General features: G+C 44.0%; 1 protein-coding gene across 1 annotated transcript in view; it reads left to right on the top strand.

Moving 5' to 3' along the window:
- LOC118093937 (multiple epidermal growth factor-like domains protein 6) overlaps positions 1-15,668 on the top strand; it is a 198,179-nt gene that overhangs the window by 159,380 nt on the left and 23,131 nt on the right. The window contains exons 22-25 of the mRNA XM_060274215.1: positions 971-1,099; positions 9,942-10,070; positions 13,799-13,927; positions 14,154-14,282. Of these exons, the coding sequence (XP_060130198.1) occupies positions 971-1,099; positions 9,942-10,070; positions 13,799-13,927; positions 14,154-14,282 (516 nt within the window). The remainder of the gene's footprint in view (positions 1-970; positions 1,100-9,941; positions 10,071-13,798; positions 13,928-14,153; positions 14,283-15,668) is intronic.

Here is a 15,668-nt window from a genome sequence, read left to right as displayed (position 1 = left end):
CTTCTTAAGTCGAAAAATTCGTAAGTCGAAAAACGCCATTGGAAATGCGATTTCCCATAGGAATGCACTGGAAACGGAAAAATTCGTAAATCGAAGCAACCCTATCTGAAAATTCGTAAGTCGAAAAATCCCTATCTAAAACCGCCGCGGTTTTCTTTCGGATGTCGAGACATTTGTAAGCGCGTGCCCATTACCCCCATTCGTAAATTGAAAAATTCGGTTGTCGAGTCGTTCGTAAGTCGAAGTACCACTGTACTAAGAAATGCAAACTAACACATTTCACATGTATTATAGCCTATTTCTGTAAATACCCTCTCCAGAAAGGCTTTATGTGTTCACGCATCCACCACATGTGAAATGTTGTACCTATACTGTTGGGCCCTCTGCTGGAGTGTTACTTGTTTTCTTTGTGGACGATCTGTTGGAAACCCTACAGTTTAACATGCTTAATTGCTGAGTAAAAATATTCTCATATTAATCATGGGGGTGGGGTTGCAAGTGAACAAGTGAAGCCCCTGAACACTCATTTAAATTCACTGGCATGGTCACAACACACTATCTCCTGGACTTCCTTTGAAACATTGTGGATTGGGTTGGAGCGCTGATCTCATTTGTGACCCACTAAATAAATGTCTGACTAGTGTATTGTGTTCAGCATGGTGGGCCACGACTGAATCAGTACCTGACTAGACGTTCCGTGCTATTCTTTCAGCAGCGTAATTTTATGGCTAGTATCAATTATGTTATTTATACATTTTCATGCGGAGGGAGGCCAGTTTTACAGTCCAAGCACCGCTTTGCCTCCGGTGCAAGAGACAGACTCTTGGATCAACTCTTAACTAAAACGTAAACGTGTGCATTCCCCTGTTGCTTCCTAAAAGCTCTGTTTCAGGGAAGCCGAATATTGCTTGCCAGATAGATAGATGTATACACAAATGAGTATCACCATCTCATCATTTTCCATCTCCAGCTTGTCCAGATGGCTTTTTTGGGCTGGACTGTCACCAGGTGTGCGACTGCAAGAATGGAGCCGTCTGCAATCACACTGATGGAACGTGCCAGTGCCTCCCTGGCTGGATTGGGCCCAGCTGTGAGCAAGGTTTGTGTACTAATGAGAAAGTGTCTCTCTAAATCTCACCAAACTTATCCGTGTGTGCATACCAGATCTGTGTGCAGGTGCAGATCTGTGCGTGCAGCGTGATTTATGCAGAATGATTGTTTGCATGCAAGCACCATGCTTATACATCCTATTTTTTCATGATTTTGGGGGGCATTCGCCTCCAAGAGCTCAGCTGTGGAACCCCAAATCTTCATTTTTGTGCTCCTCCCAAGTTTAATAAGCAGGTTGCAGTTCAGTGGCTGAAGCTGCTGGGAAGATGATGAGCAAGTTAACTTTGATGTGTATGTGCTGTTGCTTATGTGTGCATAAAACACTTGACAACAGCTGTAGAGTATATTTCTTCCCTTTTTACATAAATAAAAAATAGCAAGGGTTATGATGATTCAATTATTGTATGATGGTCCAGCTATTTGAAATTATTACCACATGTTGGCTGCAACAGTTGTCTCCTACATTTTGCTAATCCCCACATCCACAGGTTATCCAAATCTACTTCTATGGCAATAGAGCAGCAGATGGTCCCTTGGCGGATTGGCTTTGAAATCACAGTATGCTGGGATCTGAATGGAAATGGGTTGTGGGAAGGAATCTTGGATGCAAGCAACTCTTTAGTGATCACAGCAGATAGATCAGTTTCATAATCCAGTTCCACGTGGATCCAACAGTGTGACGATTGTGCAAATCATTCTCTTCCGTGGAAGATCTTTGTCTGAATTTATCATTTGATGTAGACAGAATGTAACAATAACACTTCTCTTCTGCAATAATTTGTTATGCTTATTCTGTTGATACATTCTCTTGATAGACAAGTTTAGCTCTGGCCTTTCCTATACAAAAAAACAAAAATCATTTAAGCATTTGCCATACATAAACAATGGAGAACAGCTGGATCCTCCGAGGTAAACATTGCTTGCAACTGAGGCACGATGCCTGCCGAGTTCGTGGTGTGAGTCAGCTTGGTGTGTTTGGTTGCTGCAGTGTGCAAAAACCTCTCTGCCAGAACTTGCTTAGAATCATAGAATCATAGAGTTGGAAGAGACCACAAGGGCCATCCAGTCCAACCCCCTGCCAAGCAGGAAACACCATCAAAGCATTCTTGACATATGCCTGTCAAGCCTCTGCTTAAAGACCTCCAAAGAAGGAGACTCTACCACACTCCTTGGTAGCAAATTCCACTGTCGAACAGCTCTTACTGTCAGGAAGTTCTTCCTAATGTTTAGGTGGAATCTTCATTCTTGAAGCTTGAATCCATTGCTCCGTGTCCGCTTCTCTGGAGCAGCAGAAAACAACCTTTCTCCCTCCTCTATATGGCATCCTTTAATATATTTGAACATGGCTATCATATCACCCCTTAACCTTCTCTTCTCCAGGCTAAACATACCCTAAGCCATTCCTCATAAGGCATCGTTTCCAGGCCTTTGACCATCTTGGTTGCCCTCTTCTGGACACGTTCCAGCTTGTCAGTATCCTTCTTGAACTGTGGTGCCCAGAACTGGACACAGTACTCCAGGTGAGGTCTGACCAGAGCAGAATATAGTGGTACTATTACTTCCCTAGATCTAGATGCTATACTCCTATTGATGCAGCCCAGAATCGTTACGGCTTCTATCGGCTTCTATCGTTACGGAATACAGTGGTACCACTGGTTGCAAACGGGATCCGTTCCAGAGGCCCATTTGCAACGTGAAAAGCCCGCAACCCGAAGTGCCGTATCTGCGCAGGTGCGTGGCGCAATCTGGCACTTGTGCACATGCGCAAAGCACGATTTAGCGCTACTGCACATGTGCAAGTGGCGAAACCCGAAAGTAACCCTTTCCGGTACTTCCGGATCGCCGCAGGACACAACCTGAAAAAAACATAACATGAAGCAAACGTAACATGAGGTATGACTGTATTCAACAAAGCCATTATGCCTATGAGAAGTAAGTGGATCAAGGGAAAGATTAAGGCTATATACTTACTGCCCCATCCTGTAGTAACAGCATGAGTTCTTGCAGGCCCAAACCAATGCACCTGATGTATTCATAATGGGTTTCGCAGCTAAAAGGCACCAACACTGTGCCCTGCTAGCAAAAGTTTTGTACCCCTCCACAGCAACACCTACTGAGAAAAGGGTATAATAAACTGGCCATGCTGTGCTCCGTTGCAAAACAAGTTTACATCCATTTTTTATAGAAGATAATTCACTGTAATAGATAGATTATATATAGACATGCAACCAAATGTGTCCCGTATCAGTCTCTACAGCCACAGCAGGTGCCGTAACCTTCCAACAATTTGACTTCACCCCCAAAGGCACAATCCTCCACTTGTCTCCTGAGACAGACGGACAGCAACAATACAGAGATAGAGATATATGATTACAGGTCCATGGTAGAAGAGCACGTGTTTTGCATGCAGAAGGTCCTGAATGCAGCTTTGGCAGCATCCCTAGTTGAAAGGAACAGGTAGCAAGGGATGTGAAAGACCTCTACCGGAGATCCAAGAGAGCCACTGCCAGTCAGAGTAGACAGTATTGAACTAGATGGACAAATGTTATAAGACGGTTTTCGGCATTTCTGTTTGCATTAAGTTAGTAATTAGCATTCTGAGTCCAAAGGGAGGTGTATGCACCAGGACTTTATTTTTAATCCTCCTCCTAACTTATTCCTGAAGGTGGGGTAATGGACTGCTGGCAGAAGGAAACATCAATGGCCTCCCCTCCCCTTGAACATTGTAGCTCAATCTTCATAATGGGTAGAAAACTGGATCTGGCTACACACACAGCCGTAGGCCAAGTATGATGCCACCTTTCAATCACTTGATGTCGCAGTGACATCAAGTGACACTTTGTCTATCTACTTGTTTGGTTGTAAGTTGTTTTGGGTTGCTCTGGGCAATAGAAAGTGACTGAAAAGATTCAGGTTCATAGCTGCCAAGTTTTCCCTTTTCTCACGAGGAAGCCTATTCAGCATAAGGGAAAATCCCTGTAAAAAAGGGATAACTTGGCAGCTATGTTCAGGTTACAGGTAGGTAGCCGTGTTGGTCTGGGTCGAAGTAAAATAAAAAAAATCCTTCAGTAGCACCTTAAAGACCAACTAAGTTTTTATTTTGGTATGAGCTTTCGTGTGCATGCACACTTCTTCAGATTCAGTAAATGAATGAATGAATGAATGTTTGCCTGTATATTTCCCAAGTTTAGTACTTTCCCAAGTGCTGACGATCAACTGATCAGTGGTGCCTGCAAAGCCCCTTCCATCCAAACCCTGCCTTTACCTGACCCACATCTGACATCATATATGACATCAGGCCTTAGCATCATATAATTGGAGGGTTGGAAGGGACCATGAGGGTCATCTAGTCTGACACCTTGCAATGCCAGGAATCATTTTAGTCATGTAGGGAAGTTGCCAGAGCCCTACTACTTGGAATCAGTGCTGCCATCTTGGTTCCTCCCTGGTGCAAGGCCCACTTAAGACATCATCAATGAGTAGTAAGGCATTATTGATGCTGCCCTGGGCTCCTTCAAGCAGAAGGGTGGGAATATAAGTTCAATAAATAAATAAACATTGCCTCCGGCTTCACCAAGCTGTACACAAATAAATGTGCTACATAAGCTGTAATACGATGGCTCAGGAGACCGGCAAGCTCTTTAAGTCAGTGAACCTCTTGCCCCAAATTGGCCATCTCTACACCACTTGCCTCAAGAAATAGTAACAGCACCTTCCCTAGGCGAAGGTGTCCAAGGGCTCCCAAAAAAACTGAAGCCAGCTTTGTAGACTGCAGAGCACAAATTCTTTCTCCGTATTCTCCATGCAACAGAAGCCATTATGTGGCCTTGTTTCCGAGCCTCCAGCAGGTAACATTAAGAACGGTGTCAGGTTTTCTTCCTTGGTGGTGAGGGCCAGAACCTCGCTTTTAAAAACTGTTCGACTTGAAAGCTTAAGTTTTTTTTCAGGACACCACATTCTGCAGTTGCTCAGTGGACGCTTGACCCACTTTACTCTCACCATTTGTTAGCAGAACTACTCAAGAGGAAGGTTCTTCACCTCTGTAGCTGCCCTCTAGGCTTGGTGAAATATGGGCCTATTGTGTTACCTCGTATAAGAGCCCAGGCTGTTACCAAATCAGAACGGTGATAACTTTTCTTCAGTCACAGACCATTTGCTGTGACTTTCCAAACATTTGTGAAGTTAGCAATCAATCAGCTTAGTCTTTGACTGATGTTTCTGGGCGATTTATTTCATTTTATTTTTTTTAAAAGGCCCTGCAAGCTTTGTTTCTACATATTAAGTTTAATTAAGAAACAAAACCCTTCATCTTAAGCCATGCCTGTCTCCTTCATCTTCCCACCAAAGTGTACTGTACTCATATCCGAAACCCACTATTTGTCCTTGCATGATGGGACCATTAAAGCTTTCTGCACCACCTTTGATTTATTTTGTGCACTAGTTAAGGTGCCACAGTCTTTGCAACTTCGTTTGCCTCCGAGAAAGGGATAAGGTCAAGAAACAATGCAAAGAAGGTAGCCCCCTTTGCCTCTTAGCTAAACAATGAATCATCGCTTTGATTTAAAGACTGGCCAGTAATACCTTGTAATACACGGGTGACACTGCTGGTTTCTTCCAAAGGTTGCTATTAAAGTGGTCGGGTGATGGCTTGCTTCCAGGTCCTCTGGCAATGTACAACAACATCGTATTTATATGCAGGCCTCGCGGTGCCGGGTGATGGAGAGATCTTCTCCTAAGAGAGAAGTAAAAGGTTTGGAGGGGAGCACAAGACTGGCGCATAATTGAGACAGAAATTGATTTGCTCCAAGACTTAATGCTATTAAAAGCCGCTGGCTTAGGGAGGCTGCTCGGCGTGAATGAAAAAGCTTTTCAAAGTTATTGATAAGGGAGGATGCAACCCATCTGCTGAGAACTTGCCAACAAGCGGGAATAAAATAAACGAGCCCCTTTTGCTCGGTTAGCAGGCAGAGGACACCAGCACCTGCAGGGCGAGTCTGAAGCACTGAGGCAAACGGCTGCAACATTGATGAGCTTTACTCGTAGCCTGGTCTTACTTGGACTGAAGAATTCAGAAGGCGTGAAAATGGCTGATTCAGCTTTCGGGACAATAGAAGCCACTAATGCTTGTATCTGAGGCCGAGTTAGATGTTCTAAGAACATATATCCTCCTCTCCTTTTCACTCTAGCATTTCTTCAATACGTAGCGTGATATGACCGTGCTCTGGGGTTGCTTCCTGCAGTTTCATGTCCTTGGACAGCAGCTTGCTGGGGATGGGATGCTGTGATGTTGCATTTTGCGTTACTAGGTGCTACCAGAGGAGGGGGAGCAGAATAGAGGGGGCTGCTGTATTCAACATCACCTGCCTCACCCTTCTAACATCTGGTTCTGCTGTAAGATGTGTGTGTTTGCATGCACGTGTGCCTGCATGCCTGCCTAAAATATCCACACCTGGCCTTTGCTTCACCACTAATAAGTGGTTAATTTCTGAAAGATAGGTGCTGAGACCGCCCTGCCTTACCTGGCCTCTTAGAGTGCTTCCAGACAAGTTCTGTGCTCTTCACGCATGCAATAAAACATACGTGAACCACCCTGAGATCTACGGATGAAGGGTGGTATACAAAGTTAATAAATAATAAAATTAAAAACGCCACCCTGTTTTTTTTCTTACCCGTTTTTAATCCAGTTTTACCCACCCCAGCCAAAAAGCTTTTTTAAAATAATAATTAAAAAAGACAAAACAAAACACCCTATTGCCAGTAATCCATTTGCAGAATGGAAGAGTATCACAAACTCTTTAGGTTTGGTTGCCCATGCTGCTATTGTTCTGCCTTTTCAAACAATCTGTGTATTGACAAATCAGGCAGGTGGGTAGTTTCCAATTCAGCACACAGTGACCTTTACCGTGTGCATAATTTAATTATCCTGTTTAATTTTTTATACAAATCCATCCTTTAATCTGCATTAAAACACCATAATTATTACATAAAACAAATAATTGGAATACTGCTTAAATACAAGTGTGTTGCATTCAATACAAAATGTTACCAAAATACCACTTGAATACAACACAATGATGCTTTGAATGAAAAGATGGAGGGAAAGCCCTTTGCAATGACATCATTTATTTCTAAACAGGCATTAACTGGGAAAGGGGTATGTGCATGTGCGTGTTTTAATCACCTTTTTTAAATAGCACTAAAACACTTTTCCCGGAGTATGTGTGCACGTGTGAAATGTCAGTTGTAATGTTTTGTGCCTACTAAGCATGCCCAATCTTTATTGCGCTATTTTGGGTCCTGATTTTTAACAACTTTTTGTACTTCTGCAAACTTATGAGTTACACTGAGCATGCCGATACCTTCCTCTTCCTGTTAGGTGCCCTTGGTTACTGTGCTGTTGGCACCCTGAGAGTGAATTCATCATTAGTTAGAGTGACAATGATGTTCCGCAGTTGAGGACCAGCATTTCAATAGGTTCCAGAGCTGAACTCTGGCCAGCAGCCTTGGATCAAAGTGAGTCAGTGATGGCTCAGTGCAACACAATGAAGATAGGTCTTCTTGCACATCCGTTTGGCAGAACCAGCTGTTCCTGTCTAGTACTCTAGAGGGCACCCAAAGGCATTTGTTTAGCTGTCTAAAGTACCAGAAGTTCTGCATCTGTCATGGCAGGCCTTGCTGGGTTGGGACATGGCCAGCAGAAAGTTCACCTGCCAGCCATGCCCAGAGGATGTGGAAGAGAAAGAACAGATGGCTCGACAGCATCCTACGTCCCATGCTGCAGAGTAGGGAAATAAGCCAGTATAATATAGAAAGGAAAACCTTAAATAGAAGTCAGGAACGTTCAGGATCTCTACCCCAGTCATAGATTCGTGACTTCAGACAATCGCTGTGTCTGATTTTTTTCTCTAATAGCCCCAAGCCATTGACCCAAAGAGAATAATATGAGGTCAATGAAAGCAGAAGGAATCCTCCCCATTTTCTGACCCATTCACATGGGTGTCAGCAATTGTTTACATACAGTGATTGCTTATTATCCTACCATGGGAAGGGATGCAGGTGGCGCTGTGGTCTAAACCTCTGGGCCTCTTGGGCTTGCTGATCGGAAGGTTGGCAGTTCGAATCCCTGCACAGAGTGAGCTCCCGTTGCTCTGGCCCAGCTCCTGCCAACTTAGCAATTCGAAAGCACGCCAGTGCAAGTAGAAAAATAGATCCTGGTGTGGCAGGAAGGGGAACAGCGTTTCTGTGCGCTCTGGCTGCCATCATGGTGTTCTGTTGCGCCAGAAGTGGTTTAGTCATGCTGGCCACATGACTCGGAAAGCTGTGTGCGGACAAACACCGGTTCTCTCGGCCTGAAAGCGAGATGAGCTCCACAACCCCATGGTCGCCTTTGATTAGACTTAACCACTTAACCATCCAGGGGTACTTTACCTTTTTATCTACCATGGGGTACATGCAACCACACAGTAGTTCAATACCGGGTACACATTGGCATATGTAAGGCAGCTCACAGTACCCAATCACGTGGTGATGCAAATTTGTATCATGCTCCCATTATCCACATTTTGAATTGGTTGCAGATGTGTGCATGGTACTTACCACAGGGATGTTGTTGTTGTTTAGTCGTTTGGTCATGTCCGACTCTTCGTGACCCCATGGACCAGAGCACGCCAGGCACTCCTGTCTTCCACTGCCTCCTGCAGTTTGGTCAAACTCATGTTCGTAGCTTCAAGAACACTGTCCAACCATCTCGTCCTCTGTCGTCCCCTTCTCCTTGTGCCTTCCATCTTTCCCAACATCAGGGTCTTTTCCAGGGAGTCTTCTCTTCTCATGAGGTGGCCAAAGTATTGGAGCTAGATAGATAGATGCTACTTTTACCTTGTGGCAGCTGGCAACACATGCTAAGTTTAAACATGAGCACCAGGTGCTATATATCTGCATACGTAGAGCCACACAAAGTCATGTATGAGGGAGAAAATGTAGGATTGCAATGTTGTATCAGACCAAAGGTCCAGTAAACCCAGCTCTCTTTCCATGCATTAGGCCATAGGTCTGAGTGGATAAAACAGCTCTCTGCATTCTACCAGATCAGACTTTTTCTTCCTGCTCTGAGCAGTGGTGATAAAAAAGAAGAGACAAAAGAATACTGAACTGCTACTGGTACCTCCATGCCCACCTTTGAAACAAAGATAGCAAAATCTGCAATGGGAAATCAGAATAAAGCATGCAAATTATGCAGTTTCACACAAAATGTTCCTTTGGACACTTGGTGCAAACATGTGCATGGTTTGTTTTTTGAGAGGAGTTGGTGCTGTATTTGCACATTTTAGTTTATTTGTGCAGAACAGGAACCCAAGACTGGACCATTTCACCTTCGCTTCATCCCTTTGAGAGGGGTCTGATACCATATCAGCCTCATTTGGTATTACAGCGATTCTGCCAGCAGCAATAAAGAAAAGGCTCGGCTTTGTAGAAGAGTTTCCAAACAAACAGTCTGTCAGACTGGCTGTGGCTGTTTGTTTTGTACCCAGACATTCTGTTGGAAGACGACAGCTGATCTATCACGCAAATGATTCCAATTGTTACTTTCTAAGAAAAGAAAGAAATCACCATTCAAATTGTGTTATGATGATACATATTTGCGGGTCTCTTTGTCAGTCACAATGAATATACAAACACATGTGTGTGACTTGAAAGTATTGCCCATCCCAAGTCAGTTTCCTCTCTTTCCTCTCTTTATTTTCCTTGAATTGAGTTCCAAATGAATTTGAAGTGTCCTTTGATGTCTCGTGATTGGGCTTTATGGTTCATTTTCTCTCTTTCCCTCTCCCCAGCTTGTCACAGTAACACTTACGGACAAAGCTGCCGTCAGCGTTGCAATTGTAAGAACGCAGCACTCTGTGACCACATCACTGGGGCATGCATATGCACAGCAGGATGGAGAGGACCGGTTTGTCAGGAAGGTACATTGTGGATTTAAATTTGGGCCTAGTTTGCCCAATAACAGTAGACCAAGGTGGCAATGAAACAAAGGTCTGGTCTTCATATGCAGTAGAATGAGATGGTAAGGTAAAAAAAGGCAACGGACCCCTGGACGGTTAAATCCAGTCACAGGCGACTATGGAGTCTGGTGCTCATCTCATTTTCAGGCCGAGGGAGCTGGCATTTGTCCATAGACAGCTTTCTGGGTCATGTGGCCAGCATGACTAAACCGCTTCTGGTGCAACGGAACATCGTGACGGAAGCCAGAGCGCACGGAAATGCCATTTACCTTCCCTATTTATCTACTTGCACTGGTGTGCTTTTGAACTGCCAGGTTGGCAGGAACTGGGACAGAGCAGCGGGAACTCAACCCATCGCACGGATTTGAACCGCCCACCTTCCAGTCGGCAAGCCCAAGAGGCTCTGTGGTTTAGACCACAGCACCACCCATGACCCCAATGAGATGGTAGAGACTTAAGGTAGTAAAATAGCCTGTATCACTTGTGACAGCAGGTAGGGATGCCATTTTTTAATGCATAAAAACACCGCCTGCAGGTAGGAGATTCACATGTCAGTGAGCAGTCTGAGTGGGACCCTTTTACATTAGATCAGAAGTCACCAACCTTTCTGGGCTAGTGGGAACATCTGGAATTTTGAGAAAGTGTTATGAGCACAAATTGGCCGTCATAGGGTTGTGGCATAATGCAAAATGTCTGCCACATCCAAAAGAGCACGAAAAGAGGCTGGACTAAATGACACAGGCATGCCCACTGCCATCATTGTCCCCATTAATGGGAGAAAAGACAACAGCATCAGCCCAACGAAACTAAATTATATTAGTTTAACCCAAATATCTTTTGATATGGTCATGTTGCAACTTTTTACACTGAACATTTACCCACCTTCCATACGCCCACATTTCATTGGATGCCAGGATTGCATCCCCATCTTCCCATCCCAAATGTATTTTAAATTGTTGTTACCCACCTTGGGCCCTTGGCGTGCAGAGAGGGCAATAAATTAAATTCATCGTCATCATCCATTCAGAAATAAGGAGAGGTATAAATAGCTTCTCTGTGTGAGGAGGTTTTAAAATAGATAATAGTGCGAGTTTGCTGTTAAATAAAAAAATTCCTTCAGTAGCACCTTAAAGACCAACTAAGTTTTTATTTTGGTATGAGCTTTCGTGTGCATGCACACTTCTTCAGATACAGTGAAATGGAAGTTTCCAGGCACTTATGTAGAGAAGGGGTGGGGAGGGGTGGGGATGGGGAGGGGGGATCACTCAGAAGGGTGGTGGAAATGGGTGATTGACTGACTGATAGCTGTTGATGACCGCAAACGACTGCAAATGGTTTTGCATGAAAAAGCAAGGGTTGAGATGGCTGAAGATCGCTTATCATGTATAATGAGATAAGAACCCGATATCTCTGTTCAAACCAGGTCCCTCCATGGTTTTGAGCTTGGTGATAAGTTGCAATTCAGCAACTTCTCTTTCCAGTCTATTTCTGAAATTCTTTTGTAGTAAGACAGCTACTTTGAGATCTTGTATAGAATGTCCTGGGAGATTGAAGTGTTCTCCTACTGGTTTTTCTGTCTTCTGGTTCCTGATGTCAGATTTATGTCCATTTATCCTTTGGCGTAGGGTTTGGCCTGTTTGTCCAATATAGAGAGCTGAAGGGCACTGTTGGCATTTGATGGCATACACAATGTTAGAGGATGAGCAATTAAATAGTCCTGAGATGGTATGTTGGATGTTGTTGGGGCCAGTAATGGTGTTGTCTGGGTGTATGTGGCAGCAAAGTTGGCATCTGGGTTTATTGCAGGCTCTGGTACCAGTGTCCATGTTAAGTCTGGTGGTTGTATTATTGTGGGTGAGGAGTTGTTTAAGATTGGGTGGCTGTCTGTAGGCAATGAAAGGTCTTCCTCCCAGAGCTTGAGAAAGGAAGCGGTCATTGTCCAGGAGAGGCTGTAGATCTCTGATGATGCGTTGTACTGTTTTAGCTTGGGAGCTGTATGTGATGACTAGTGGTGTTCTGTTATTTTCTTTTTTGGGTCTGTCTTGCAGCAGGTTCTCTCTAGGTATCTGTCTGGCTCTGTTGATCTGTTGTTTAACTTCATCAGGTGGATATTTTAGTTCTAAAAAGGTTTGCTGTAGATCTCTTAGGTGAGATTCTCTGTCTGTAGAGTTGGAACAGATGCGGTTGTAACGTAAGGCCTGGCTGTATACGATGGATTGTTTGGTATGTTTGGGATGGTAGCTAGAAGCATGTAGATATGTTTGTCGGTCAGTTGGTTTTCTGTATAAGGTGGTGTCTATACGTCCATCCTGTATTTTTATAGTAGTGTCCAAAAAATGTATTTCTTGCATAGATTGGTTCATTGTTAGGTTGATGGTGGGGTGAAAGTCATTGAATGTCTGGTGGAAGGTTTCCAGGGTCTGTTGTCCATGTGTCCAGATAATAAAAATATCGTCAATGTATCGCAGGTACAGGAGAGGTTTGAGTGGGTAGGAGTTAAGGAAACGTTGTTCTAAATCTGCCATGAAGATGTTGGCATACTGTGGGGCCATGCGGGTGCCCATGGCTGTGCCGCTGATCTGGAGGAACAGGTCATCACCAAATTTGAAGTGGTTGTGGGTAAGGACAAAGTGGCAGAGTTTGGTAGCAAAGTCCGCTGTGGTTTTATCTGAAATGGTGTTCCTTATGGCTTGTAAACCATCATTGTGTGGGATGTTGGTATATAGAGATTCCACATCCATAGTGGCTAGTATAGTATTGTTAGGAAGATTGTTCAAATATTGTATTTTCCTCAGAAAATCTGTGGTGTCACGTACGTAGCTGGGAGCACTGATAGCATATGGTTTCAGAACAGAGTCCATATAGCCGGAAACACCCACTGTAATGGTGCCAATACCTGAGATGATGGGGCGTCCTGGGTTTCCTGGTTTGTGAATTTTGGGTAGAAGATAGAAAGTTCCTGGCCGAGGTTCCGCTGGTGTGTTTGTGAGGATCTGTTCTTGGATGTGTAGGGGTAGCTCCTTAATAATCTTGTTCAGTTCTATTTTGTATGCTTGTGTGGGGTCTGAGTCCAATTTCATGTAAAAGGCAGTATTGGAAAGTTGTCTGTGGGCCTCTTGGATGTAATCAGTTTTGTTCATGATGACGACAGCTCCACCCTTGTCTGCCTCTTTAATTATAATGTCTGGGTTGTTCCTGAGAGTTTGCTGTTGTTTTCAAACCAACATTGCAAATAAGAAATCGGGGTTGCAAGTTTGCACTGTGAGATTGACCTTTGATACACTCAAAGTTAAATTGCAAAATACTCAAACCACACAGTTTTAAGAGCATTTGCTGTTGTGGCTGCTTTTCATTCCTCAACAACAAGAAATTCTTGAGGAATAATAGTGAGCAAGGGCAGCTCCCTACTCTGATCTCCCTTAATGGCACTCTTGAACCACCAATAATAATAATAATAATAATTATTATTATTATTATTTATTAACCCGCCCATCTGGCTGGGTTTCCCCAGCCACTCTGGGCGGCTTCCAACAGAATATTAAAATACAATAATCATATGAGGTACGAAAAGCGTCCTTTGCAACAGTCGAATGCAGACCATGCCTCATCCTCATTTTTTAAAAGGACTCTTATGCACAATTTTAGTGATGGTCCTTTCATGTTAAGCTAAAATATATTCTTGTCCACAGGCTGCCCTCCGGGTCTGTATGGTAAGGACTGCCTAGAGCATTGCATCTGTAAAAATCAGGCTACTTGTGATCCCGCGACTGGAGAGTGCCTATGCCCCAAAGGTTGGACCGGAATAGCTTGTGAACTGGGTAAATTCGAGAAAATATTGTCAATATTGCTTCCATATTCATTTCAGTTCATATAATGCCTCGTCCCCAAAGGGCTTGGGTGAGTAACAGTACACTAGTAATAAACCTACATTGGTTAAACTTAATCTAAGCAGAGCTGAAGGTCGTCAACTGCCAAGACTGAGTTCTTTTCAGGCTGGACAGTTTCATTCATAAACTGGTGAAAGTCTGTTCTCTTTCACTGCAGAGTGTGAAGCAGGGAAGTATGGAGAAAGGTGCCAGCAGAACTGCAGCTGTAGCAATGGTGGAATTTGTGATCATCGTTCTGGGAAATGCACTTGTCGTCCAGGCTGGATTGGGGACCATTGTGATACTCGTAAGGATCGCAGTTCTTTTAACTTTATAAAAGCCCCCGTGATAATCGAAAATATTTGTGTTGCTGTATCCCTTTGTGATTATGTGCCATTTCTGCACTCGCTACATCTTGCAGTTATGTGCCTTTGCACTCTCCCACACAATTTTTGGTCCTGCATCAAGCCTTAAGATAGGAGCTCTAAAGCTGTGGTAATGACATCCATTACACTGGAGCATTTGCACTGGTGTTTAATGGGACTTCGGTAAAAAGGCCTAAATCAGGCATAGGCAAACTCGGCCCTCCAGATGTTTTGGGACTCCAACTCCCATCATCCCTGACCACTGGTCCTGTTAGCTAGGGGTGATGGGAGTTGTAGTCCCAAAACATCTGGAGGGCTGAGTTTGCCTATGCCTGGCCTAAATGAATGGTTTCAGGGTTTCTGTCTTAAGATGCAATCTAAATGAGCGCCCTCTAGTGGTGGGCAACAACAGTGGCTGCAGTGGAAGGTGAAGAGCAAGACGGCTTGGTCTGATGCCATTGTACGAAAGCAGATAAACTGTTTCAGGATCCAGTGGTTCCTGGGCCAGTTCTGTTTTGCTCACTCCCTGCCTTGGAGTGCCCCGTTTTGGGGCTCTCTACTGGTTCCTGCCAGCAGAGATACTCCCAGTGGACCAACAGCCCACCATAAGCCAGTTAGTGTATGAATCAAATGCAAAAGCTCGATCTGCGTTTTCTGATTCTTTGCTGTCCTTTCAGGTATGGGGACTCCTGTCTTCCTTTTCCCCCTTTCAAGGTATGGCTTCTTTCTCCTCCTTCAAAACCTATCATCTCAACGGCTTCCTTTACATACACACCCGCTCTCTTTCTCTTCAGGTGAAAACCAAAGTCAAGGACCCCATTGTCTATTATGCTTGATGGTAAATAGTGGGACTCTTGACTTTGGTTTCCACCTTTGTCCTAAATCTTGAATAGCTCACAAACAGGCCAAATGCTTTACAGAAACTAGGGGTGGACAGATCACTCAGTTTCTGGTCCATGCCACTTTCACATGTGTTCATTCGAAAGTCTGTTCCATCTCATTTATGTGTGATTTTAAAAAAAAACTACACAAAAATTGTATATAAATGGTCATGGAGGACACTGTCATCCTTGGATCTCAACTTTTCTTTCATCCGTGGAATTCTAAGTCCAGGTTGTTTCCTATACAACATGGGTAGACAAACTAAGGCCCGGGGGCTGGATCCGGCCCAATCACCTTCTCAATCCGTCCTGCGGAAGATCCGGGAATCAGCGTGTTTTTACATGAGTAGAATGTGTCCTTTTATTTAAAATGCATCTGTGGGTTATTTGTGGGGCATAGGAATTCGTTCCTTTTTCCCCAAAATATAGTCTGGCCCCCCACAAAGT

The sequence above is a fragment of the Zootoca vivipara genome, chromosome 5, assembly GCF_963506605.1.
Source record: "Zootoca vivipara chromosome 5, rZooViv1.1, whole genome shotgun sequence".
Taxonomy (NCBI): Eukaryota; Metazoa; Chordata; class Lepidosauria; order Squamata; family Lacertidae; genus Zootoca; species Zootoca vivipara.
This window is presented reverse-complemented; position numbering and strand designations above follow the sequence as displayed.